The following is a 25,016-nucleotide window of genomic DNA, read 5'->3' on the forward strand; positions in this document are numbered from 1 at the left end:
AGCTGGCCCTAAAATTTAAATGTATTTAAATGTAAATACCACACAGTGAAGATTCAGGTGAAGATTTAGGGCCAGGAGTTCTCCATGTAAAAGCTAAACAGATGCCTACCTTTATTGTCCCTTTTCCCCCCCCCCAGCTATCTTTCTCCCTCTTTCTTCACCTATCCTGGGAAAGACCAAAAATCACAATGAGGCATAATCAGAGCAACACATTTCAAGTCTAAGAATTATTTTCTGAGAGCAAGGAATTTAAGGAGTCATTTTTTGTCTGTAACTATAAATAGGAGCACTGTAAAAGTCAAATTATTTCCTGATTACTCCGGAGACTGACAAACATCCCCCAGGGATAATTTCTGCTCATCATGTTGTACTAGGAAAATGCATTTGTGGGTGGTCCTTGAGACACTCTAAACCAGTCAGACTTTGTACATTACAAGCTTTTCATATCTCTGACATTAAATAAACAGAAGATGCTTGGCTGTGTCTTCTTCTTAGGCTTTGAAATGTAAAGGATCTTATCAAGTTCTGCTGCTATTCCCTGATATCCATGCAAATTGTGGATATCTTCATGGAACATTGCTTTTCCCTCCTTTTCTTAATCCTATTATTTTATTACATAATAGGTTGTTTAAAAAATCTGGACAATTATTATCTGAGCCTCAATGGATCCATTTCACCATTGAGTGCTTTTCAGGGGGTACCAGGGTGGATTGTCCACTCCTGCTCTCTGCTGTCCATGGGAAGTGGCAGCTGAAGTTGTACCTTTATTTAAGTACAGCACTGAGAGCCTTACACAGCCTTGTGCACATTTTTTATCCCACAACATGGGGAAAAATACAGAGAAAAGGGCTTAGTTTTTCCTGTGGTGTGCCAGTATGATCTGTGGTGTAGATTTATAATTGTATGTGAGTGGAGAGCTCACTTGCTGTATTTAATTATTTGCTTTTGTCAGGAAAATTAATCCACAAACACCAGAGGTTTATGTTAAAGAAGGAGACAGAGGAGTCCTTTTTCTTTATTGGAATAAAGGGAGAGGCCATAGGGCATCCTCTGGGATCTCTCAAATTTTTGGAGGACACAGCCTCCTTTTATCCTAATTTCCCAGCCACATTCCCCTCTCTCTTTCCCCATTGGCTGAGTTATTTGAGATTTTCCCTCTAATGTACAACCCTCCCTGTTAATTTTTAATTCTTATAGAATTCATGGTTATTCCTCATTGCTTCTTTCATCTTCCAATATCCAGTTTCATTTATCTGCAAACCTACAGTTTGTTTGTAAAGGCAAGTATCTTTTTCCATCCATCAGTCAGTGGAATCCATCCCATTGTTTCTTTTATCTCTCAGTGCTAAGCAGACCCACAGCTTATTTGTCAAGACAAATCCTTCATTCCTCTCACTTTCAATGAGTTCTATATAAAATTCATGTCTTAAAGGCACGTTGTATTTGCCTCCATGACTTCAGCGCTGGTGGATGGTGTCACATGGGAAACACTATTTAATTTCATTTTGTCTGAGCGTGTGAGGCACACTGTGTGTGTGCTCCATTGCCATGGGGGTGCTGGAGCTGCCAAGCTGTGACAGCCTGTCCCCTTGCCCACAGCTCCTCGACAGACCTGCGGTTCAGCATGGCCCTGTGCGATGAGGAGAAGAGGTTCCGGCAGCAGCGCAGGGACCGCATCGCGCACAGCATCAAGGCATTCCTGGGGGACAGCAGCCACAGCCTCACCTCTGCCCGTGATGTAAGTTGGGACAGCTCCCCCAGCACTAGCATCCCCTTCGGAATCCTTCCTTTGCCTGGGAGAGGAGAGAACGAGGTGTGAGAGGTGGAAGGGTTCAATGGAGAAAGAGTGTTGTTCATAAAAATTCTTTTCCTCTATGAACATACAGTATTTAGCCTGGAGAGTAATTTTTCTTGGCTCTAAATTTATAAATTAAAGTTTATGGCTAGAGGAAGCTATAAAAGGAGAGATTTAGATTAGGTATTAGGAAGAAATTCTTCCCTGTGAGGGTGGTGAGGTCCTGGCACAGGGTGCCCAGAGAAGCTGTGGCTGCCCCTGGATCCCTGGATGTATCCAAGGCCAGGTTGGATGGGGCTTGGAGCAGCCTGGGATACTGGAAGGTGTCCCTAGGATGGCAATGGATGAGCTTTAATGTCCCTTCCAACCAAATAATTCTGGGAGTCTGTGATTCATTGGCCCCTTAAACAAACTGCTCCAATTTTTCCTGTTTGAATCCCAGGCTTTGTTAAGGTGTTGGCTCTGAGGGGAGATTGCCATCTGAAAAGTGCCTCAGGGTGTATGAAATACCTGCTGAATCCTGCAGTGGCTCTGGGCACTCACCCAGCACAGAATGTGCCCCTGCATGCCCAGTACCCATCCCATGCTTTGTGAGCCTCATCTCTGAAAGACTAGGCAGGAAATGAGCTGGTTTAAATTTAGAGTCAGCTTGGAAATTAGTTTATTTCTTTCCTTCCTTCTTTTCCTTGAGCCTTGGATTTCCTTGGATTAGGGTTATGAAGTTTTATTTCCTTGAAACATGAGGAACTGCAGCTTTCCTTGACTTGCTTTGAACCAAGCCAAGAAGGGAAACCAGTAGATCTCAGTGGGCTGATGGTGGCTTGGGTTAAATCACAGAATCAGGGAATGGTTTGGGTGGCAAGGGCCTGTAAGGATCATCCAGTGCCACCCCCTGCCATGGGCAGGGACACCTTCCACTATCCCAGGTTGCTCCCAGCCCTGTCCAGCCTGGCCTTGGACACTGCCAGGGATCCAGGGGCAGCCACAGCTTCTCTGGGCACCCTGTGCCAGGACCTCATACCATAGTGAAGAAGGGGCCCAGATCCTACTGAGCTCTTCAGTGATTTCACAAAACACTGCATTATTTAGGGTTAATTAAGAATCCACTTGGGACAGATCTCCTTACTTTGTTGTAGCTTTTCCATCCTCTTCCTTTCCTTCCCATTCCCTCTCCTGTGCTGCTTCCAGAATTGTGACAGGAACACTTTGTGCCTGTGGGGGTGTTAAGCAATGAACAGAGTCCTTGAATTAATCTGGGTTGATTCCTTCATTGGCATTGATTCATTTTGTGCATTTTTAGTATAAGGAGAATGTGACTGTTTTGCAACCAGCACTAAAGAATATCTTTTACATTTCCATGAAGTTTTGAGCAGGTGGTAAATACTTTATTGTGTACTTTTAAGCTCTGTCTTGTTTTGTGAATGTCCTTCTGTGAACTTTCTGAGGAACATGAAAGAATTTAACAAGTATTGTACATATTTTAATTGGACTGAGATAAATTGTGTGTATTGTGAAGGAACATTTTCAAGGTTTCCTAATTTTCAGTTCAGTTATTTTAATTTTGACACATGCAGTTCTTATCAGAGTAGGAATCTGTCAGAGTGGCATTGTGTGACCTAGAGCAGAATAGGATCTTCCTCAGAAAGGATCTGGATATTCTGCCAAGCTCCAGTTGAAGCTCAGTGCCTCAGGTCTCAGTTCCATGCAGGTGGTATCTGTGCATGAATTATTACAATTATTAGCTAAGATCTCTTATTCTTTGTGTCATCATCTTCCCTTGGTATCCCTCACTGTCTCCAATGCTGAAATTTTATCAGTTGAACTGCATCTTCCCAGACAGTAACTGTAGGTATCCTCCCATTTTTCATATGCCAAATGTGTATCTCTAAGCGGACTTCTCAGAATTTTTATCTGTTTCTTAGCAATGAAGAAAACCTTTTTGTTCAAATTAAACTCTAGTTTTACTTTTATTGCTGCAGATGGAAGATAGCAGGAAGATTTATGGGATGTTTGCAGTCTTAACATGAAGTTAGGAGACATTGAGTAGTTTTAGCTGTCCGTGGGCTTTGTTTAATCTTGGACAGGTCACATGCTCAAAGTTCACCCAAGCTGCTTCATCTATGAGTAGCTTGTGCTTTGCAGGGATGCTGAGAGATTTTAATACCTCTGAATTCATTGTACGTGTCTGGATGGGGAAGTGAGTAGTTTCAAATTTCCTAACTTAATCCTGAGGCACGTTCTGGAAACACAGAGGTAGAGATTTCTCGTACTTCTGTTATTGCTCAGTTTATTTTTTTAAATTTTTGCTGCTTCAAGCAATTTTCTAAAAATACCATAATCTTCTAAAGAAAGCATATAGTTCTCTGTGACTGGATTTGCAGAACAATTTTTTAATAATCATTTGTGTGCCCTATGGCATTCTTTTTCCACCACAGGTATTCAGATTTTGTGCACTGTGTTTCCAGGGCATTTGGATAAAGACATCTGCACTACTCATTCCCAAAACAAGATTTAATATGGTTTAGCTTTTTCTTGCCTGATTACTGGAAGATATGGTTTTGGTTTGAGTGAACTCATGTGCTGGTTGTTCTGTACAAAGGATTTGGGGTTCAGGAGTGTGCAGCCCTTGGTATCCTCTTTCCTCTGTTCTTCATCAGGACATGGTTTCTTGGTTCTTGGCTCTGGGTGCTCTGGGTGCTGCTCCTTCCCCCCTCCCTGCCTCTGCTGTATTTATCCCCTAGGGCAACTTGCAGGATGGGTGCATTTCATTTCAATTTTTAGTGTTTTGTGCCCTTAAACACATCAGAGACTGAATTGGAGGTAAAAAGCTGCTTTAACAAACCTGCCTGCTTCCTCTGCAGAGCAGGAGAGGACTCTGAATCTGCCTCATTTGATTTATGCTGCAGCTCAACTTCTATTGAAATAAATGAGTGGAAATGTGCAGTAGGTGCTTCTCTTCAGTTATTTTTTATCATCATATTAAAGTTTTCTTTATTTACTGTGCAATGTCCATGGGTGCTGGGGAAGTTCATCCTGGAGAAAAGGAGGCTCAAGTGGGGGACCCTCTGGTTCTCTGTAACTCTCTGAGGAGGGGGCAGGCTCTTCTCCAGGGAACATGGACAGGATGAGAGGGAACAGCCTTGAGCTGTGCCAGGAAAGGGTCAGGTTGGATATTAGGGAAAGTGTCTTCATGGGAAGGGTAAAGCATTGGAAGGGGCTGCCCAGGGCAGTGGTGGAATCATCATCCCTGGAGATGTTTAAAAAATGTGTGCTTGTGGCACCTGGGACAAGGTTTAGTGGTGGAGACAGTGGTGGTGCTGGGCTGATGGTTGGACTTGATGATCTTGGAGGTCTTTTCCAACCTGAACGATTTTGTGATTCCATCATCCACCTTCCCCTTGCTGTATCCACCCTTCACAGTGCAGGAATCTGGGATGCCCAGAGTGCCTGTGGATCCAGGAAGCATTTGCAGTCAGGATGTTGGTGACTCTCCTGGACACTGCCAGCCTGTCTCCGTAGAGGATTCCTCTGCCTCCTGAGGGACACTCCCATGTTCCCTGGTGCCAGTGCACTGATGAGTGGAGCAGTGGTGCTCTGGAAGTGTTCTCACATGCCTTCCCCAGGCTTGCACCTGCAGGTGACACCTCCATCCTGCTGGGATGTGTCTGCTCAGGCTGAGTGGGCAGTGCTTTCAAAGCCTCCCCATGTTATTACAGGAGTGATTACTGACATGGCTCTTCCTTCAAAGCAGCTGCTCCGTTATTGGGGTGTTGGCTTAACAAAACATATCCCAAACCCTTCCTGGGCTGTGTCATTTTTGGGATAGATCCTTATCTCTGGAGCTGCAGCATGAATGTGGGGCTGGGGAATACTTGTGGTTTCTATTACTAAAGCTGAACACTTACGAAGGAGGTAACAAAATAATCCCACTGCATCAAGAACAAGCAGTTTTGGGGAGTGGAAGCCTCAAAGAAACATCTTGAGTGCCTTGGTCATTGTTCATGGGCATCTCCTTGTGACAGTCTGTCCTCAGGGTAGTTTCATGGCTTGGAGCATGGAGTCTGCAGAAAGAGCAGGACTCTGTCATCATATGGATCCTTTTCTAGTCACTAATCCCATCTATTGGCAGCTGAAATTGCCTTTCAGGGAGATTTTTGTCAGGTTAGCAGTTTGATCAGATAGGGGCTTTCTGCACAGCTGTGTGATTCTTTTTATACTCAGTAGCAACCAAGAGGTGGATCCTTTGTCCCTACTGAACAATGGAAAATTCTCCTGGGTTTTGGAAACTGGGAACCAGATGAGCCCTTTGCTTAGGCCAAAACATATGGTGGTGGGAGCAAATGAATTTTTATTTCATTTTGTCTTCTTTTTAGATACCTGGGGAAGCTCTGCAGTTGAGGGGAATGACCTGCATGTTCGGGCTGGGCAGTAAGAAGGAGAAAAGTGTAAAATAAACCCCTGTGGACACAGTTTTAACCTACTGCCACAATAAACATGTCTGGTTCTGCTCACTCCTCTCTTGGTGGCTGAGTAGTTGTCCAGATCCCCATGAATTCCCATTACCTCTCTGGCAGTTTTTGCAAAGTGGTTGTCTTCATGTTGAGATTGTCTTCATGCTATGTAGTAATACTGAATGTTTTTGTTATAAAACTTGTTTTTAAACTCCCAGTCAAAATATTATTTGTCTCTGTTCTGTTTCTCATTAGTACATTTTACTGCCTTTGGCTCTGTCACAATGATATGAATTGGATTAAAGCTGGTGTTTGGGTTGCTTTAAAAATCTCTGTGGTCTTGTAACTCAATAGTTCATTTAATAACTGAATTTAATATCTCCTCTATTTCGGATTGTGGTTAAGAAGGACAGACATTCTAAAGAAATTCTGAGAATATTTTTGTTTAGAAATCTTGCTGCAAGTGATGACTTCTTCAAATAAATTCTAATCCTTCTTGGGGTGTCCAGGGGCTGGACAGGGTGCTCGCAGGTGTGTCCCTTGTCACTGATGTGGGTTGTGTTGCTCTCATCCCTGCAGGTGCCGGTGATCGCCGTGCTGGGCTCGGGAGGGGGGTTCCGGGCCATGGTGGGCTTTGCTGGAGTCATGAAAGCACTCTATGAGTCAGGAGTCCTGGACTGTGCCACTTACATTGCTGGCCTCTCTGGATCCACCTGGTAAGGCCTTTCCCTTGCTTCCCTGCAGCATGTTCTGATGGAATTGTCACGAGAGCTGACTTATTTCTGTGGCTACAATTCACATTTTACACATCCAAGTCTGCTGGTGGAGGTGTTTTGGATGCTCTGAAGGGCAAGAACATCTCAGGCTCCAGGTGCTCTTACAGGAGCTTTGAGAGGAGGAATGGGTGGAAAGAGGTGCCACACATATGAATCCATATTTCTTTATCAACACCTAATGCGTGTTGTTTTATTTTCCTGATGAAATGTGAAAAACCAAAAAAATCCCTTGTGGTTTGAAGCTGATAACTCAATCAACCCAAAATGTGTTGTATGCTTTGAGAAGGCTTTCAGAGCTCCTCAAAATCACAGAAAGATTGCCAGGCAACAACTGGCAGAACCAGAGGACACAGTCTTAAGCTGCATCTAGGGAAATATAGGTTGGATATTAGGAAAAAGTTTTTACAGAAAGGGTGATAAAATATTGGAATGGTTTGCCCAGGGAAGTGGTGAAGTCACCATTCCTGGATGCGCTTAAAAAAAGACTGGATGTGACACTCAGTGCCATGGTCTAGTTGAAGTATTGGGCTTGGTTGGACTTGATGTTCTTGGAGGTCTCTTCCAACCTTGTGATTCTTGTGAAAGATCTCTTGCTCCATTTTACACCCGGTGTAAAATGCTGGTGGATTTACTGGGAATGTCTAGGGTCTGGCTGCCACCCTGCAGGGCATCCCACTGTGGATTACCCACTGTCTCAGTCCCACTGGCACTCTTTAATTTAGACAATACATCAGGTTTTAAATAGTTCATTTGGCCTTGAGGAGCAGGCACAGGTATTGATGGGGGAGATCTCCCTGTTATCTTCAGTTCCTGATAAGTAGCTGTGAAGAAAAGGGATTCTTTTTGGAGATGCCCAGAGAAAGGACAAGGAGTAATTGGATTAACTCTCAGAGAAACTGTGTTGCAGTGAGAGTGGCCAAGCACGGGAATGTGTTGAGCCATTCTTACCTGAGTAGGCTGGGGATAATGTCATCCTCTCAGTCTGACTCAGGAAGTGCTCATGTGAAAGCTGAACTTGACTGAGCACAGCCCTGAGCAGCCTCATCTGGCTCTGCATTGAGCAGGAGACTGGAGCAGAGACCTCGAGGGTCCTTTCAGACTCAGGGATGAGATTATACAAATGTCTCAATTCTTAGAGAGAAAAAGATTTGTAATATAAACGAGCAGGGAATCTGCCTGGGATGAATTTTATCACCTGGTTTAGCTCTAAGGAAGCACATGAATTTTAATTCCACACTCTAACTCCAAAGCTGACTCTTGAAGGAGATAATGATCAGTTCTACTCCTTGTATGGTTTTTTTCATCAATTATTTTTCATTATGTGAAACTTGCTTCCCAGACTAGAGGGAAGCTTTCAGAATGCCGGGAGGGTTTGAAATGCCAGAAGTGTCTGTGAACTAGAGTAAATTTCTCATTTAGGTTGGATTATAAAAGATTGGAACCCGTGTTTTCTATCACTGGTGTTGGGGGCAGGTTTATCACTGTCCATTGAGAGAGATGGATGGACTTCTGTCACAGCTGTGAAAAGCAGAAGGTGGATGAAGAGCAGTGGAATAGTGCCACGTGGTGTTAAAACATTCCCTGTGATTCTAGGGAAGGGTTTGCAATCCCTGCTCAGGACAGAGGTCACTCTGTTGGCTATGAGGTCTGTTTTGGGGAAAACCCAGAGGTGAATATGTAGTTGATCTAATGCAAACCTATAAAACCTGAGTTAAAATAGCGAGATTATCTGAACTGTTCCAGATTGGACACAATTGTGTTTGAATAAATTTGCTTTTGCTCTCTGATGTCACCCTTCAGTCTTTCCTTGCTTGACGAATAAATAAACTGACACTTTGGCACTCCCTTTCTTTTCCATGCAGTCTGTCACTTGGGAATAATTCTCTTTTCTTTTTTTCCTGAAGGGTGGAAAATTCCTTTCCTGGCGGGAGAGGCAAGTTTTTGCTTGTCCCCTCAGCTGCATGCCTAACCTTGGAGCAATGCTTTTCTGCCATCTTGCTTCAACTTTGTGCTTCAGCTTGTGACTTCTCCAGCTGCATTCCCCTTTCCCTGCACCAAGGAGCTGACATGGAGCCTGTGGATCCAGTCCTGGCAGCCCACGTGGGACAGGGTTGGTTGTGCTGTAACAGAAATGGCTGGGCATGACCTCAGGGCCAGCCTGACCCCCTGTGTCAGCTGTGCCTGGAGTAAGGGATGTGTGCCTGAGCCAGATCACTGGGTAAATAATAGTAAATGAGCCTCTCATAGATTAGAAGGGCCTGTCTTGAGTCTTGGAGTGGCCTAACCCAAGCAAGTGGAAGCCAGGGCTGCCTGCACACGTGTCTGGGCTTTGTTTGCAGTAAAACTAAACTTGTTTCTCAGGAACAAACTCATGATTTGCCTCTTCCACGTCCTCAGAGTCAACTAACTCTCTCAATAGGTTGTAGTTACTGTACTTCAGTTTATTATGGAAGCATCATATCCTGGAAAGTGGGGCCATATCCAGGCCAGAGCCCCAGCATGGGCAGCAGGACAGGGATTGGGATTGTGTCCCTCTGCCCTGCTCAGGTGAGACCCTGAGCACCTGCAGAGCTGCTCCAGCCCTGCCCCAGCACAGCAAGGAGCTGGAGCTGCTGCAGAGAGCCCAGAGGGGCACCAGGATGAGCAGAGGGATGGAGCAGCTCTGCTGGGAGGAAAGGCTGGGAGAACTGGGATTGTGCACCTGGAGGAGCTTGGGGGTGACCTCACTGTGGCCTTGCAGTGCCTGAAGGAGATGACAAAGCTTACAAGGGATGGAGGGACAAGACAAGGGGGAATGGCTTCCCACTGACAGAGAGTAGGTTTAGATGGGATATTGAGAAAAAATCCTTCCTGTGAGATTGATAAGGCCCTGGCACAGGATGCCCAGAGAAGCTGTGTTTGCCCCATCCCTCTAAGTGTCCAAAGGTCAGGTTGGACAGGGCTTGGAGCACCCTGGGATAGTGGAAGGTGTGACTCTAGAGGGGCTTTAAGGTCCTTTCTGGCCCAAACCATTCTGGGATTCTGTGATATGCTGAGATATTTTAGGAATTTTTCAGTAGTGATAATGAGCTGGAGGGCAGAGAGATGCTTTTTGCAGGGAGAGAGCTCCATGTGTCCTTCTAGGACCTCTGGCTGTGCTAACTGGAGGAGCTATTTTCAGCTTTGGACATTCTGTCTGTTATCCCTTAAATAGAAAAATGAGGACTCTTTAATCATTTACTTCTTACACATTATGGAAAATGCATGTTGAGTGTCTGATCCTATGCTTGTATTTAGAACAAGTTGCTCAGCTTTCTGTGCTTTGAGAAAAAGGAATTGACAATTTCCTGTATAAATGGAGAGTTAATTAACCTGATTTAATCAGTAACCCTACCAACTCATTTATGAGGTATTTGCCATTGCAGGTACATGTCAACTCTGTATTCCCACCCGGATTTCCCAGCCAAGGGCCCAAAGGAGATCAATGAGGAGCTGATGCACTCTGTGAGCCACAACCCGCTGCTGCTGCTCACCCCTCAGAAGGTCAAGCGCTACATCGAGGCTCTGTGGAACAAGAAGAGCTCAGGGCAGCCTGTCACCTTCACAGACATCTTTGGGATGCTCATAGGGGAAACACTCATCCATGATGTGAGTGCTTCTGATGCTCTTAAAGCTGGCAAACTCATTTCATTCCCACTGTCACTATTTTCTTTGAAATTACCTCAGTGCATTTAATAAAGTGTGCACATTTTGCTATAAGAAACAGCATTTTCTTAAAAACATTCTAATGTCAGTGTGAAAGATCCTCTTGGTTTTTTTTAAAAAGAAGACAACAGGAGAGCTTCACACTGTTGTGTTCTATAATTGAAAATTCCTAATTGGCTGAATCAGGCACAAAGACTTGAATTTCAAATGAGTCAGGTAAGCAGCAGCTGGATTCGGTCTTGTGGCAAGATTGAAATGTGTCAATAGATTTGCAGATGTGTTTAGTACACTTCTATCCCTCATGAGTGTACACTGATAGTGGGTTTTAAACAATATCAAACACTGAAAAAGAAGCAACACATCTTTTAGTGATAGATGTATAGAATTCTGATGCTGAAGGGCTGTTAATGATTGTGTGAGATTGGTTAGAAGTCCCTGTTTACCAAGGGATGATAAAAAAATGCATAGACATTTAATTTAAATCACAACCTGACACATCAGTGAAAAACTTTTCTTACCAAATTTCATCAACAGGAGGAGTGTCCCAAATCTTTATATAAAATAAAAACATGATATTTATTTTAATTTTTTAAAAATCATATATGAATATAAAGTCACATAAATATATATATAATATAATTTTTTATTTTAAATTATAAAAGATAACTATAAATATTGTATGTTATATATATATATATATATATATATATATATATATATGAATATATGACACAGATGTCTTTCTTTCCCTGCAGAGGATGGACACCACTCTGAGCAATATGAAAGAGAAGGTCAATAATGCCCAGTGTGCTCTGCCACTCTTCACCTGTCTACATGTCAAACCAGATGTCTCAGAGCTGATGTTTGCAGGTGTGTTCCCAGTCTGTGTTGAGTCACTTGTAGTAAGAAGAGAGGTGTGTGGCTGGTTAAAAAAAACTTTTTTTTTTTTTTTTTTTTTTTTTTAACATACCTGCATCTGACTTCTGGGAATCTGACAGTGATAAGAAGTTACTCAGGGATAGGTGATTACATATTCAGGTAGGAGTGCCAAGCCAGAGAGAAGCCTGGTGACTCCAACAGGGAAAAGATGTTTAAAGTAGTTTATCAAACAGGGAAAGGAAAATGTCCTCAGTCACCTTCTGTTTCAGAGAAGGGTGAAATCAACAGTTAGACTTGATGATCTCAGAAGTCCTTACCAACTTTAATGATTCTGTGATTAAAATTGGACAAATTAGGTATAATGCTTCTTTTTCACTTCTTGCCCAGTGTGAAATGCTCTTGGTAACACACAAACCCCCCCTCTTTTGCTTGTATTTATTCCATAGGTGTTAATCCCCTCTGGTAACTTCAGTTGAGAGTGGGTCCAGTTGTGGAAGATGCTACACTAAGATAAGGATGTATGCATCTATATATAGTTATATCCAAGAAATGGAAAGGGAAGTGCCAGGTGATTTGCCTCAGGTTTATTGTATTCATTGTGTTCATTGTATTTCCTAAAATAGTCATTTGGAGAAGTTGCTGTCAAAGCTTTGATTGGAAACGAAAATGAGGAATTGTAAATTAGGCTAAATATTTAATGGGAAAATATATCTTTAACTTTGCCACTTTGGAAACTGATACCTTTTTGTTTGGAAATAGGAGTATTTTGTGTTTTAGATGAACTTCTGTTTTTCAGTAAATTTTATTTGGATTACTGTTTTAAAACCAAAATGATCCTTTTTTATTATGTCTTTCTCTAAGCAAGATCAGAAGCACCTGTAGGCTTTACTTTTGCTCTAAAAAAAGATATTCCCTGTGCCAGTGGATCTTGAGTTTGCCTTTTGAAGCTGACATCTCTGTCATTATAGAGAGTGCTAGCTAGATCTTGATTTGTTCTTATTTTAAACTCTGTTCCTCCTTTTAGCTGTTCCTGATGTGAGAGCTTCAGTAAATTCTGAACAGAAATATTTGCACTTCCTAATTTATATTGATTTTAAGGCAGAAATTTTATTTCCCTGAGCAGGCTTTGTGATTTCAGAAATCTTCTTCAGTGCAAATGCAAGCTGGAGGTGAACTAACACTAATTAATTCTAATTCTCAGTTCAGCTTTGCTGTCACCCTGGTTCTGAATACATATCTGCCAAATCATGTTTATACACCTAAAAGGAAATATGAAGTTCCTGGACTGGGTCTTCAAAGGAATTTCCTTCTACTCCAGTGAATATGAAGATTTGTGGGTGATTTATTTGGAAAATAGGATGTTGTATTTGACTTAGCTCAGATAAGCATTACCCTGTAACTCCCAGCAATCATGATTAAATCTTTCCTTTTCAGGACAAGTGTTCACCTTCTGCTCCACACGTCAGCAGGAATATCCTGAGGGTGGATGGCATTCCTTGACATGTGGGGATATTTCAAAGCTGTCTCTTTTGCCTTTCTTTTTGAGAATTACTTCTGATTTATTCCCAGTCAAATTAATCCCTGCTAAAAATAGGGAAAGTCAAATAGAAGAATGGGTGAAATGGTAAAAAGAGAAATTTGTTATTGCCTCCCTTTTTGAACTGAATTCTCTGATGGAAGCAACTCCACTGATATTAAAAAAAAAAAAAAAAAAAAAAAAAAAAAGTGTTTCCAAGTCAGCTAAGATCCATTTCCAAAGGCCTACATCAATAGAATGCAAATCACTTTTGGTATTTTCTGCTAAGATCAGAAAATGCATTTGAACATTTTATTCCATGTTTTTTCTTGAGCTCTCTGTTCAATAAAATGGACTTTTAAAGATATCTTTGGCAATGTTTGAATTGTGAAGTTTATCAGCTGCTTCTCAGCTTTGTCTTTTGATATTGGATTTCCTGCAAAACTTTAGGCTGGGGTAGAATCCAAATGCCTCTGCTAGAATATTTCTCAATCCCTGGGATATTCCATGCCTGGTTTTCTGCCACCTCTGTCATTGCTCTCCGTGTTTTTAGTGGAATTGCAGTGAAGGAAAAGCAGCTTGGAGCTGAGACCCACATGAGGCAGGGAATTATGCTGAAGCAAGGGATGAAGAAAAGATGTCACTGTGTGTTCCTCATTTGTGATCTCTCCTTTTATACCTCTGGTTTTCCAACTTCTTTCCAACTTTCTTTTCACCCAAGTTTATTGTGATCAGAGAGAATGAGGATTCTTTCCCTGCTGAGACATCACTGACCTTGATTTGATATTCCAAATGGTTATTTGGCTTCCCATTTCACTAAAATTTCTCTGCTTGCTTCATTTCTGTGTTTTCCTCCTCTGTTTCTATTCAGGCTGAGATTTCTGACTGAGCAGAGTTTTATTTCTGACTTTGCAGACTGGGTGGAGTTCAGTCCCTACGAAATTGGAATGGCCAAGTATGGCACTTTCATGTCTCCTGATTTGTTTGGAAGCAAGTTTTTTATGGGGACAGTGGTGAAGAAATACACTGAAAATCCCTTGCATTTCCTGATGGGTGAGTATGTGACAAAGTTCAAAAATAAAAGCAATTTCAGTAGTTCATGGACTTTTAAATGGAGTCACACAAAGTGTGAGACAGGAAGTGGAGCTCTCTGTTGGAAGGCATTAATTTGAAAGATTTCACAGATATGGATTGGCATTGTTTATTTGTTTCTTGTTTCCATGGATTTTTTTTCTGATTTGGACATCTGAGCCTATGACTTGGCCTGCTCCAATCTCAGAGGTGTGTTCAGAGAGCAACCAACTGCTTAAATAGCACTTTTTAAGGTATGTGGAGTTTATTTTCCTTCTGCCAAGCACTATTCATTGTTTATTTTTTCTCTTTCAGGTGTCTGGGGCAGTGCATTTTCAATATTATTTAACAGAGTCCTTGGTGTCTCCAATTCTCAGAATAAAGGACCCACCATGGAAGAAGAATTAGGTACTATTAGTAAATAATTTCACTATGCAGAGCAATTACTGGCAAGATTCTCCCTCTGTGGAAGGATGGCACTGCTGGTGGTCATTTAAGAATGTGGAATTAATTACCTTTAGTTGCTGGCACTGCTGGATGCTGCTGAGGTGGGGAAAGAGCATTAGGAATGTTTTTTCTTTCCCTTTAGTTTCTGTTCAGTCAGAGCTGCTGAAAGTCACATGTGTCTATCCAGCTCTTTTCTGGTAGTTAATAGAATCCTCTTTTTATGTTGCTGTGTGATTTTTGGGCAGCAGAAGCTGGCAAGTATTTGATATATTTGATAGTTACTTGTGTAGCCCCTTAACACTGGGCTGTATTGTTAAAGGGATTAGCAAAATGCACCTAAACTTTCTCATTGCTGGGTTGTTAAATTGCTCCATTCTAACCACAACCTGTTGGTATCTGCTCACAAATTGAATGGTTTTTGGTATCACTCCTGGCACACAAATGGCAAGATGGCTGTAAAGAAAGAGTTGTGGCTTGGTTTGGATGGACTTTATAGAGTTTTATCTGAGAATGTAGTTAATGATGAATGGTTTTTAACACTTTTGTTTCCTATTGAGAAGGCAGCATTAGAGGGGAAGATCTGACCAATAAAAAAGTTGTCCTAGACAGCCAGCTCTTGCTGAAGAGCATGAAGAGAAAATGTAGATTGAGATAGTTTTTAAATAATAAGCTCTGTCTGCCTCCTAATGGATGGAATTCAGCTGCTTGATAATCTCTTCTTTGTGGATGAGAAGGAGACCTCCAGGTTCCTATTCCTGAGACAACTCATGGATGTTAACACCTCCTCATGGACGAGTCGTGTAAATAAATGTGATCACAGAAAAGTCTGCTTTTGAAAGATAGTAAGACACAGAATGTTATCTGCCATCTGTGACTCATTTCACACATCATTTAAAAAATATTCTTTGAAGTAGGATCAGATATGAAAATATTAATGTGATTTGAACCACAGTCTGGAGCAGAGCTGGAGATGCTCCAGTGCCTGGGACAGTTATCATTAGATAACTGGGACTGTAACATTAGATAAATGTTGCAGTTATCACAGAAACATTTTCCTAGGTCAGTAAGAGCTACTGAGAGGACAGAAGCTAAATGTCTACATTTTAATGGAGGTAAATAAAGTGCCAGGTATGTAGTGCAGAGGGGAGTGGGAAGTACTGCTGAAGTTGCGTTTTCTTTTCCAGCCCAAAAATTGCAGGAAAAATCCAATACCTGTTGCTTACATTCTAATGTCCACAGCAGACTCAGTCTCTTTAGCTGTATTTTCTATTACAAAGACTATGAGAATTTTATGACTCAGATTGTTTTGAAATTCTTAACTGTTCTGCCACTTAAGCCCCACCAGTTTAAAGAAATTTATATTTCTTTCAACAGAAAATATTAGGCTAAAGCACCTTGTGAGCAACGACAGTTCAGACAGTGAAGATGAATCACAACATCCAAAAGGTAAGGAAATGCTCAGACTTCATTTCATCATTTCCTTTTTCCATCAGTTTTTGTGTGGCTCAACAAAATAGAGAACAAGAGACCCCAGGAGGTTCTGGGCTTCACTTCATGTCTCCTGCTCAAGCTCATCATCAGGGGATTCTCTCACACATGTCTGGAATTTCACATTCACCCAAAAATGTGATTTGCTGGGCCAGAGCTCTCCAGAAGTCTGCAAGCTACTGAGCTCAGAGGCACCTTGGAATTGCTGCCAGCCCCCTAAACCAACACTATCCATTGTTTTCAAGGGTTTCCTGATCAAATATTTACCTGAGAGTGGTTTAATATGTGTTTCCAGCATTCACAGGTGTCTTCTAGCACCTTTACAAATGACATCTGATACAGGAAATTCTTCTTACATGGCATAGTGTTTGTAACAATGCCCAAATCCAGGTGCCCAGAAGAGGCACAACCACAAAGGGAATGTTGGGCAGTGGGAAGAAATTACTCTATTGACAATTATGTCTAAGTATCTAAAGCACCTGGAGATTTCTGATGTCTTAGCTTTCTGTGTTTGATGATATTTTTGGGGTGATTTTCATCTGCAAAAATCTGGTTTTATTTTTAAAAAGTGGAGCAAAGATGGGAATGCAGCTGTTTGTGATTTCAGGATCTACAGAAGAAAAGAAAATCCTGTATGGTGACACAGAGAATCATGTCATTAGCTCAGCTCAGTGATTGCTTCTTCAACTCCCCTTATGTGTAAAAACCATAGGTAGTACCAGGTTTTGTGTTTATTTGTGGATTTCCTGTTTAAACACTACAGCCAGCACCAAACACATTTCTCTCCTAGTTTGTAGCCATAGTGAACAACCAACAAATCTGGGATTGTAAACACTTGGAAATCCTTCTTACTCCATAGAATTTTATTGGACGGATGTTGGATTTCTCTGATACTTGTTTTCTCTCTACTTCTATAAAACTCAGCTCCTTTAGAGCTTTGGTTAAAGAGAGAAGTTTAAAAGCTGGATTTAAAGGATCAAGCTTGAGCCTGAATTATTTTCTTAACCAAAACATCCCAAAAGGTCAGGTTGTGATAGGTGAATGAATGCAGAGTGGTGCCAGTCCAGGTCATTGTACTGTGAGCTCCAACTGCAGACATCTAAGTCTGGATCTTTCACTGTACTCCTCAGTTAATTAAAGCCAGATACTAATTGTAGTTTACAATTTACTGTAATGATGATTTCATGTATTTTAAAATTCCCAGGCTATAGCATTATCCTTTATGCAGAATAACTCTGCTTTCTTGAGGAAAGCTGGATTTTTCACAGGCAGGAAAGATGGAGAAGGCTGTCAATGCACGTTCAGATAAATCTATGTCTACATCAGGTATGGATCTTAGCAGCTCAGGTCTATCCCTGAACCCAGAGAAAGCCTTCAGATTAATTAAGTCTTGCTCAGACTTAATTTTCCTGATGGACACCTCCACGCTGTTGTGGTGCAGATGAAAGGTTTCACTGGGCTGTGAAGCTGAAAGAATGGATTCTCTGCACTCCTCTGAAGTCATTGTGGCAAAGCTCCATCATCCAGCCCCTGGCTCACTGAAAGATTTTTTTTTGGTAGGTGCTGCAATGGTGGGGTTACACTTTCTGTGTTTAAATGCCGCTCTGTGTGTTTCCATTTTTGTGTGCAGGCACCGAGGGCGCTGAGGCGAGGCGGGAGAGGCTGCAGGAGAGCAGGCAGGAGAGCAGGCAGGAGAGCAGCCAGGAGAGCAGCCAGGAGAGCTGGGTGCAGCGCATGCTGATGGCGCTGGTGGGGGACAGCGCCCTGTTCAACACGCGCGAGGGCCGCGCTGGCAAGGTGCACAACTTCATGCTGGGGCTGAACCTCAACAGCTGCTACCCCCTGTCCCCGCTGGCTGAGCTGCTCACCCAGGAGTCCCTGGAAGAGGAGGAGCCGGCAGCAGTTGCAGGTCAGTTCACGCTGTGCTGTGTGTGGAAATGAGCGCAGCCGGAGGCAGCGCGTTCCCGGCGCGGTAACGTCACACCAGGAGGTCAGGAGAGCACCCTGGGGATTGTCCAGAGCAGAGACTGGCAGGCTCAAAGGGCACACAGTCACTTCTGTCTGCTCCCTGCCCAGTCTCTTGGCAGTGGAACAGCCACTGGAGGGATGGTGGCTCTTTGTTTGGCAGAAGGGGACCAAACTGCTATTGTGTAGGGTGCCCTTTGTGACATCCACTTTTCTTGGCCTTCTCTAAAGGGTATCCAGGTTGTTCCTTGGCTCTTACTGATGCTAAGCCTGCTGGTAGAAATGAAACATTTCCTTGGTCTCCTGCAGGAAATGAAACATTCCCTTGGTCTTCTGCAGGACTTTGTAGCTCATCTGCTGTCTTCATCTTTTGAAAAACCCCTGGAGGCAGCACACTTCTTCACACGTAGGATCACAGAATCAGTGCGTTTTGGAAGGGACCCACCAGGATAATGGAGTCTAACACCAGCCCTGCCCAGACACCCCAACAATCCCATCCTGTGCCTCTCTGAGAGCATTGTCCAAAAGCTCCTGGAGCTCCAGCAGCCTTGGGGCCCATTCCCAGGGGAGCCTGGTCAGTTCCCAGCACCCTTTGGAGGAAGAACCTTTTCCCTGAGCTCCAGACTGACCCTGCCCTGATACAGTGGATAGATTCTTACATTTGCTGACACCATGGTCTTCCCAGTGTGAATCCACTTGACAAACCACTCCCATTCCAGGGTCCCTGATGTGCAGGTGCATCCACATTTCATGTTTGCTTAAGCAAGAATGTGGATAAAGGATAAGAATTTCAGAAAAATATAAATTTGCAAAAGATGTTCTAAATCTTCCCCCATTCCATGAGGGATGTGGTGTATGGGACAGTAGCTGTGAAGAAAATTTGGATTTTGGACCTTTTGCCTTAGTGTTCACAGCAATCTGTTCAGTGAAAAGCAGTTAATTTCTTGTTCTTCTAGCACTGGAAGTGTCCAGCCCAGGCTGGACAGGGCTTGGAGCAACCTGGGCTAGTGGAAGGTGTCACTGCCCATAGCAGGGGGTGGCACTGAGAGATCTTCAAGGTCATTTCCAACCACCCATCCTATGATTCTGTGATCCATCCAGTAAAGAACAATTGCACCTCTCTGAAGGGGGTGTTCCTTCCAGGCTGTTCCTCCCAGCACAGCCCTACCAACCATCCTTGGTGACAGCAACATTCTCCTCAGCCCTCATTTCCTATTCAGAGGAAGGAGATTGTCCAAGCCACTCATTAAGCAACAGTAAATACCAGATGTCATTTAAAAGCTTAAGTAGCAGCCATGCTCTAATGTGTATTTGTTAATGTAACAAATCCCTTGCAGGGCTTGAAGAGTAATTTCCATCTGGACTCCGCTTTCTAAATATTTCTATCATCTCAGAGGTGTTTACAAACTGGGTAGTCTTAATATTTATAGTACTTGGAAAAGAGGCAGGAAAGTGGGTAGGAAATTTATGGTTGGAAAAAATGACAGTTGATGAGAATTTTGCATAATTAAGACACGTGGATAGTCTTCAGAATCAACTATCAGCTTCCTGGGATTTGATTTTGATGGAAATAAAATGCTGGTTTGACAGAACTCCACACCTCTGACACAATTACTTTGGAGTGCCTGAAACTTCTGTGGGTTAAAATGGGAAAAGTTTGACATGACTGCAGATTTTTGCTGTTAGCCAAAGCCCGCATTCATAAACCTGCAGTAACAACTCAGATCTGACAGCTGTGAGTGGTTGCAATATTACAGTCAAGAATAGTTAAAAACCCCTTGAAGTGTCAGTAGTTAATATAAAATGTAATAATTCAGTAGTGTGATGAGTGTATCCATATTTTAATGCTGTGAATTTTCCTAATATATGGAAGAGCTGAGGAGCCCAGAGGCACAGATAGAAAGGAGACTGTGGTATAAAATTTAAATCCTTATATTACCATGGCACTGGATACATTTAAGCTGTGCATATTTATTCCTAGCACTGGCAGTTTACCTGTCAGCTTGAGTGCAGAGAGAAGGCTGTATTGCTTTAAGTCTTATTCTCTTTTATTGCCAGACACTGCAAAGGAGAAATAAGTGAATCAAAAAGGATATCAATAATACTTCCCATCTCCAGTTGTCCCAAACCCTCTGCAGAGGATGAACTGTGGCTCACCTAAGGCAATCTAACAGTCATTACTGGGGATTGAATTTAGTGTCTGCAGTGCCTGCAGAGATCCCAGCTGCTTGGTTGGGGAGCAAAACCCTTGGCTTTGCTTTTCCACAGATTCTATTTGTGGACATAATGCTAAGTGTTTTCTTATTTCATCAGGAATTGTTTCATTGTGAACTCTGAGTTGTTCTGTTTCTTTTCTTGATGTTACAACACACCAGAACAATTTGAGAAAATGCCAAGTGCATAACAATGGGGACAAATAACCCCTAATCTCTGCTTCCTTATTTCAGTATTTATAGAAACAGTTGTAGTAGATGGACGTCAGTAGCAAGTGCCCTTCTCATCCCCCTCCTTCCACTGGAGCTGCCATCTGTGGCAGATCTGGTCTCTAGGACCTGCCCTCTTTATAATTTCCTAACAAATATCAGTCTGTGTATCTCATTGCTGGGAAGTTGGCAGGACTGAGCTGGCTAAACATGGAGCTGGGCTGGTAAACACAGACCCACAGAGTTGTTTAGGCTGGAAAAAACATTTAAGATCATCGAGTTCAACCATCAACCCAGCACTGCCACTAAACCCTGTCCCCAAGTACCACATCTTCCCAATTTCTCCCAGTTTGCTCTTTGATGGACTGGAAAGTACTGGTAATAGGAATGCATCTTCCCTAAAAGGCTGAAAATTAATGTCCAAGCTCTGGGATTCTATGAAGACTGTGATGAAAAACTGAAACCCATTTTTATGGCTTTTATAAATTTATCAACGACATTAAGATGTTTTCTCCTTTAAAATATAGTAAGATTATTTTGATAAATTTGATTTTAGGGTCATGAGGGCTGTAAGCAATTGTTCTTCAATGCTGGGAGGAAGTTTGTGTGGCAGTAATAACACTCCCATCACAAACACTGATAACACTTCCATCACAACCACTGTTATAGCTGATGCTGTTCTAGATTAAAGGATCTTTCATATTCAATTTTTTTAACATAAGAAAAGATGAAACTTGAACAAAAATATTTTGCAGTTCTTTAGAAGTTCTAGTGAGAACAATGGTTAAATTGTGCTTGACATGTTGTCTTTAAACAAGAAGAGGAAAACCAAATTTGTCTACTTGTGCTAAAAGGAGCTGTAGTCTGTGTGGGTTTTTTACTGTTTTTTAAAATTGTGATGAATTTGATAAATACTGATAAATTTTCATTCATTTATGCAAATTGATGATTATGAAATATATGTGGTTCTGAAATAGGTTTATAAATACACCTAGCCCTTTAGCAATAGGCAATGATTTTAAAATGTTCTCTTCTTTAGAAATTCAGGCAAATAGTGGGAAAATGGTGCCTCATTACTAGGAAAAGAGTCCTCTTATAAATAACAGAAATAGAAAACGAAATAATCTGTTTTAAAATTTGGTTTGGTGCTTGCAACATGCTGCTCCTGAAATGACAGGGAAAAGAGTTAGAATAATTTTTCATTGATGGTTTTTCTTTGCTTCAAAAATACTTTTTTTTTTCCCTGGATGACTATCATTGTCAATAGGTAGGTGCCAGGAAATTAAATTATGGCAGAAATAATTTTATTTTTCTATCCAGCATTCCTTACATTACACTGCCCTCTACAGATATGAGCATTAAATTTTTGTTAAAAGGCAAAACCATGCTCTGGAAATATTTGTAAGGTCTGGAACAAGAAAAGATTGTCAGGAGAAAAAATTTAAGTATAGCAGGGATAGTTTACTAGTGTCCAGAGAGTTTCATTTTCTAGTGTCCAGAGACCCAGTAAGTATGAAGATAACCAGGGAAAATGGATTGGTTTTCCCTGGGCTCCACCCAAGGGAAAGTTGGGGTTAGAGAGAAACATCATCAGGTTGGGCTTAGAGAAAAGAGTGGTGGATACCACACTAGGACAGCACCAGCAGCAAGTGGCTGACAGGGAATTCTGTGCAGGGCCTAAATTATGGATATAGATATAAAGATATAAGATATAGATATAGATATAGATATAGATATAGATATAGATATAGATGATATAGATATAGATATAGATATAGATATAGATATAGATATAGATATAGATATAGATATAGATATAGATATAGATATAGATATAGATATAGATATAGATATAGATATAGATATAGATATAGGTATGGGTCACTATTTCTCTTTGTTCCTGGTGGAGTGGTGAGTGTGAGGTCAGCAGGTCTGGTGCAGGTTGAAAAACAAGACCTGACAGTCCCAATTGAATGAGCAGAAGCAGATACAAGCAAAGTGCCACACGAGGGCAGAGCCACACTGAGAATTTTTGGGTAAATTTGGGAGAGCTAGGAATGATATGGGGTTGGGAGAGAACCTAGGGGAATAGGTTTGGGCAGGGGTTGTGGGACACTGAGGGGATCACAGAATATTAGGGTTGGAAGACCTCTGGAGATCATCCAGAGCAGGTGACACAGGGACACATCCAGGGGCTTTAGGATGTCTCCAGAGAGGGAGACTCCATGTGCTCCCCAGGCAGCTGTTCCAGGGCTCTGCACCCTCCAAGGAAAGAAGTTCTTCCTTGTGTTGAGGTGGAACTTGTGTTTTAGTTTATGGCTATTGTTGCTTGTCCTGTCACTGGCACCACTGAACAGAGTCTGGGACCATCCCCTGACACCCTATGGAATATCTCTTAATATTCCATAAACCTTTTCCTTTGTGTTTGGATTGTTTGGGATGATGGAATGAAGGTGGGAGGGCTGGGATCAAACCTGGGCGTTTGTTCCCTGTGGTTCATCTTGAGCCACCTCTGGGTCTGCCTGGTGAACTTGGCCTCCTGAGGGCCCTTACAGTTCTGGCTTCTCACCCCATTCTTCAGTTTTTAAGAGTTTTAGTTACACTTGAATTCATGGTGTGTTTTCCTGGGATACCCTGTGCAGTTCAAATTCCATGCTCTCTCCAGAACTTAGGGAGACACTGGAAAGCTCATCAGAAGCTCAGTTCTTAACTCAGGTGTCCCTGCTTGGTTTGGTTTTCCCGTGTTCCACGCAGATCCTGACGAGTTTGAGAGGATCTATGAGCCCCTGGATGTGAAGAGCAAGAAGATCCACATTGTAGACAGTGGGCTGACCTTTAACCTGCCCTACCCACTCATCCTAAGGCCCCAAAGAGGTGTGGATCTCATCATCTCCTTTGACTTCTCAGCCAGGCCAAGTGATTCCAGCCCTCCTTTCAAAGTAAGTGACACTGGCTCTTCCTTTCCTGGGGTCAGGAGTTTGAGGTGACTCAGTTCTATTCCACATGATCCCAGAAAAGCCTTGGTGCTGTTGCATCTACAGCTTTGGAATATTCCTTTCCACGTCAAGGCAGAATACTGCCCTGTGCCTCAGTTCCTGTTTACATGCCTTCCATGAGACAACTGGCACAAAGAGGGATAATGAAATTCCTTTGAAGCAGGAGCTTGGTTGTTTTTATGGAAATTTTGCTTTGGCACGGATTGCAGAGTTTTATTTTCTGTCAGAATTAAACAATTAAGTCATTTTCCCTGCCATACTCTCCCTCTGCCCAGCTGCTCTGCTCTGTGTGCTGTGATGTAAATGGATGGTTTCATGTCATCATCTTGCAGAAATGCATCATCTCAGGATTGCTAAATAAATAACCTTTTGGAATCAGGGCTCTCACTGGGATAATCCCAGAACTGATTTAAGTGGGACTCTTAAATCCATCCAGATCAGAGCAAAACAGCAAGAGGAAAACGGGGAGTAAGTGCCATGGCTGTTTTCTGCAGCAGGTGTGGAAAGCACAGCTGTCAGTCTGTCCAGCCTGCATGTCCACATAGCTCCAGCTGTGATCCCAAGGGGATATTAGATGATGCCTCAGGTTTTCCAGAAGTCTCTATTGAAGAGAAGGGTCCATTGTTTCTGAAGCACAAGCAGGTATGTGCTGAGGCAGACACAGGTGTATTCCTGAGACAGAGGACAGGAGCAGGACCCAGTTCTGTCCCACTGGTGCATTGCAAAGAGCAAGTGCCACTTCAGAAGTGGGCCTGTATCTATGGTAGCACTCTAATATTTTGCTCAATGACTCGAGCCTTAGTTTACCATTTTACACCCACTATCTGTAAATCTCTTGCGTATCCAAAACAGTTGTCCAAAGAAGGGTCCTATTTCATTGAAAACCAAGATCAAAGATGTTTGACCTTCCCTCTCCTCCCTCTCACACAGCCTCATTACATGCTTTTGAGTCATTATTTACAAATTATCTTGTTTACTGGGTTGTCATGAGGAAAAAGAAGCCTGTTTTCCAGAGCCCTTCACTTGGTGTGCTTTGAGAGGCATGAGTACAACAATGCATGGCTCAGTGTTTAGGAGCTCTCAGTGGTTGCCACAGCACTGGTACTGCTTTGCAAAGTAAAATTATGGATGGCTTTTCCCTCGCTGTCAGCTCTGTAAATTCACCCCCAGGTTTCTGGGGCAGACCACATTCCTTCCTGTGACTCATGTGGCAGGTGGTGGAGCCAGAGCAGGGTGAGGTGCTCAATTGGTCCTGCTGGGTCATCTGTGCTGAGATGGACTTGATTAGTCCTGAGAGCCACAGGCTGGTTTGGGCTGGAAGGGACATTAACCTCATCCCACCCCTGCCATGGGCAGGGACACCTTCCACTGTCCCAGGTTGCTCCAAGCCCCATCCATCCTGGCCTTGGACACTTCCAGGCATCCAGGGACAGCCACAGCTTCTCTGGGCACCCTGTGCCAGGGCCTCAGCACCCTCACAGGAAAGAATTTCTTCCCAGTATCCCATCTGACCCTACTCTGCCAG

At 42.6% G+C, this 25,016-nt stretch overlaps 1 protein-coding gene across 1 annotated transcript in view; it reads left to right on the forward strand.

Annotated features, from left to right (window-relative positions):
- PLA2G4A (phospholipase A2 group IVA) overlaps nt 1–25,016 on the forward strand; it is a 66,777-nt gene that overhangs the window by 38,660 nt on the left and 3,101 nt on the right. Inside the window, exons 8-16 of the mRNA XM_056497955.1 lie at nt 1,600–1,738; nt 6,826–6,962; nt 10,427–10,649; nt 11,462–11,576; nt 14,017–14,154; nt 14,488–14,580; nt 15,994–16,065; nt 17,738–18,016; nt 23,250–23,434. Coding sequence (XP_056353930.1) covers nt 1,600–1,738; nt 6,826–6,962; nt 10,427–10,649; nt 11,462–11,576; nt 14,017–14,154; nt 14,488–14,580; nt 15,994–16,065; nt 17,738–18,016; nt 23,250–23,434 — 1,381 coding nt within the window. The remainder of the gene's footprint in view (nt 1–1,599; nt 1,739–6,825; nt 6,963–10,426; nt 10,650–11,461; nt 11,577–14,016; nt 14,155–14,487; nt 14,581–15,993; nt 16,066–17,737; nt 18,017–23,249; nt 23,435–25,016) is intronic.

The sequence above is a fragment of the Oenanthe melanoleuca genome, chromosome 8 (assembly GCF_029582105.1).
Source record: "Oenanthe melanoleuca isolate GR-GAL-2019-014 chromosome 8, OMel1.0, whole genome shotgun sequence".
NCBI lineage: Eukaryota > Metazoa > Chordata > Aves > Passeriformes > Muscicapidae > Oenanthe > Oenanthe melanoleuca.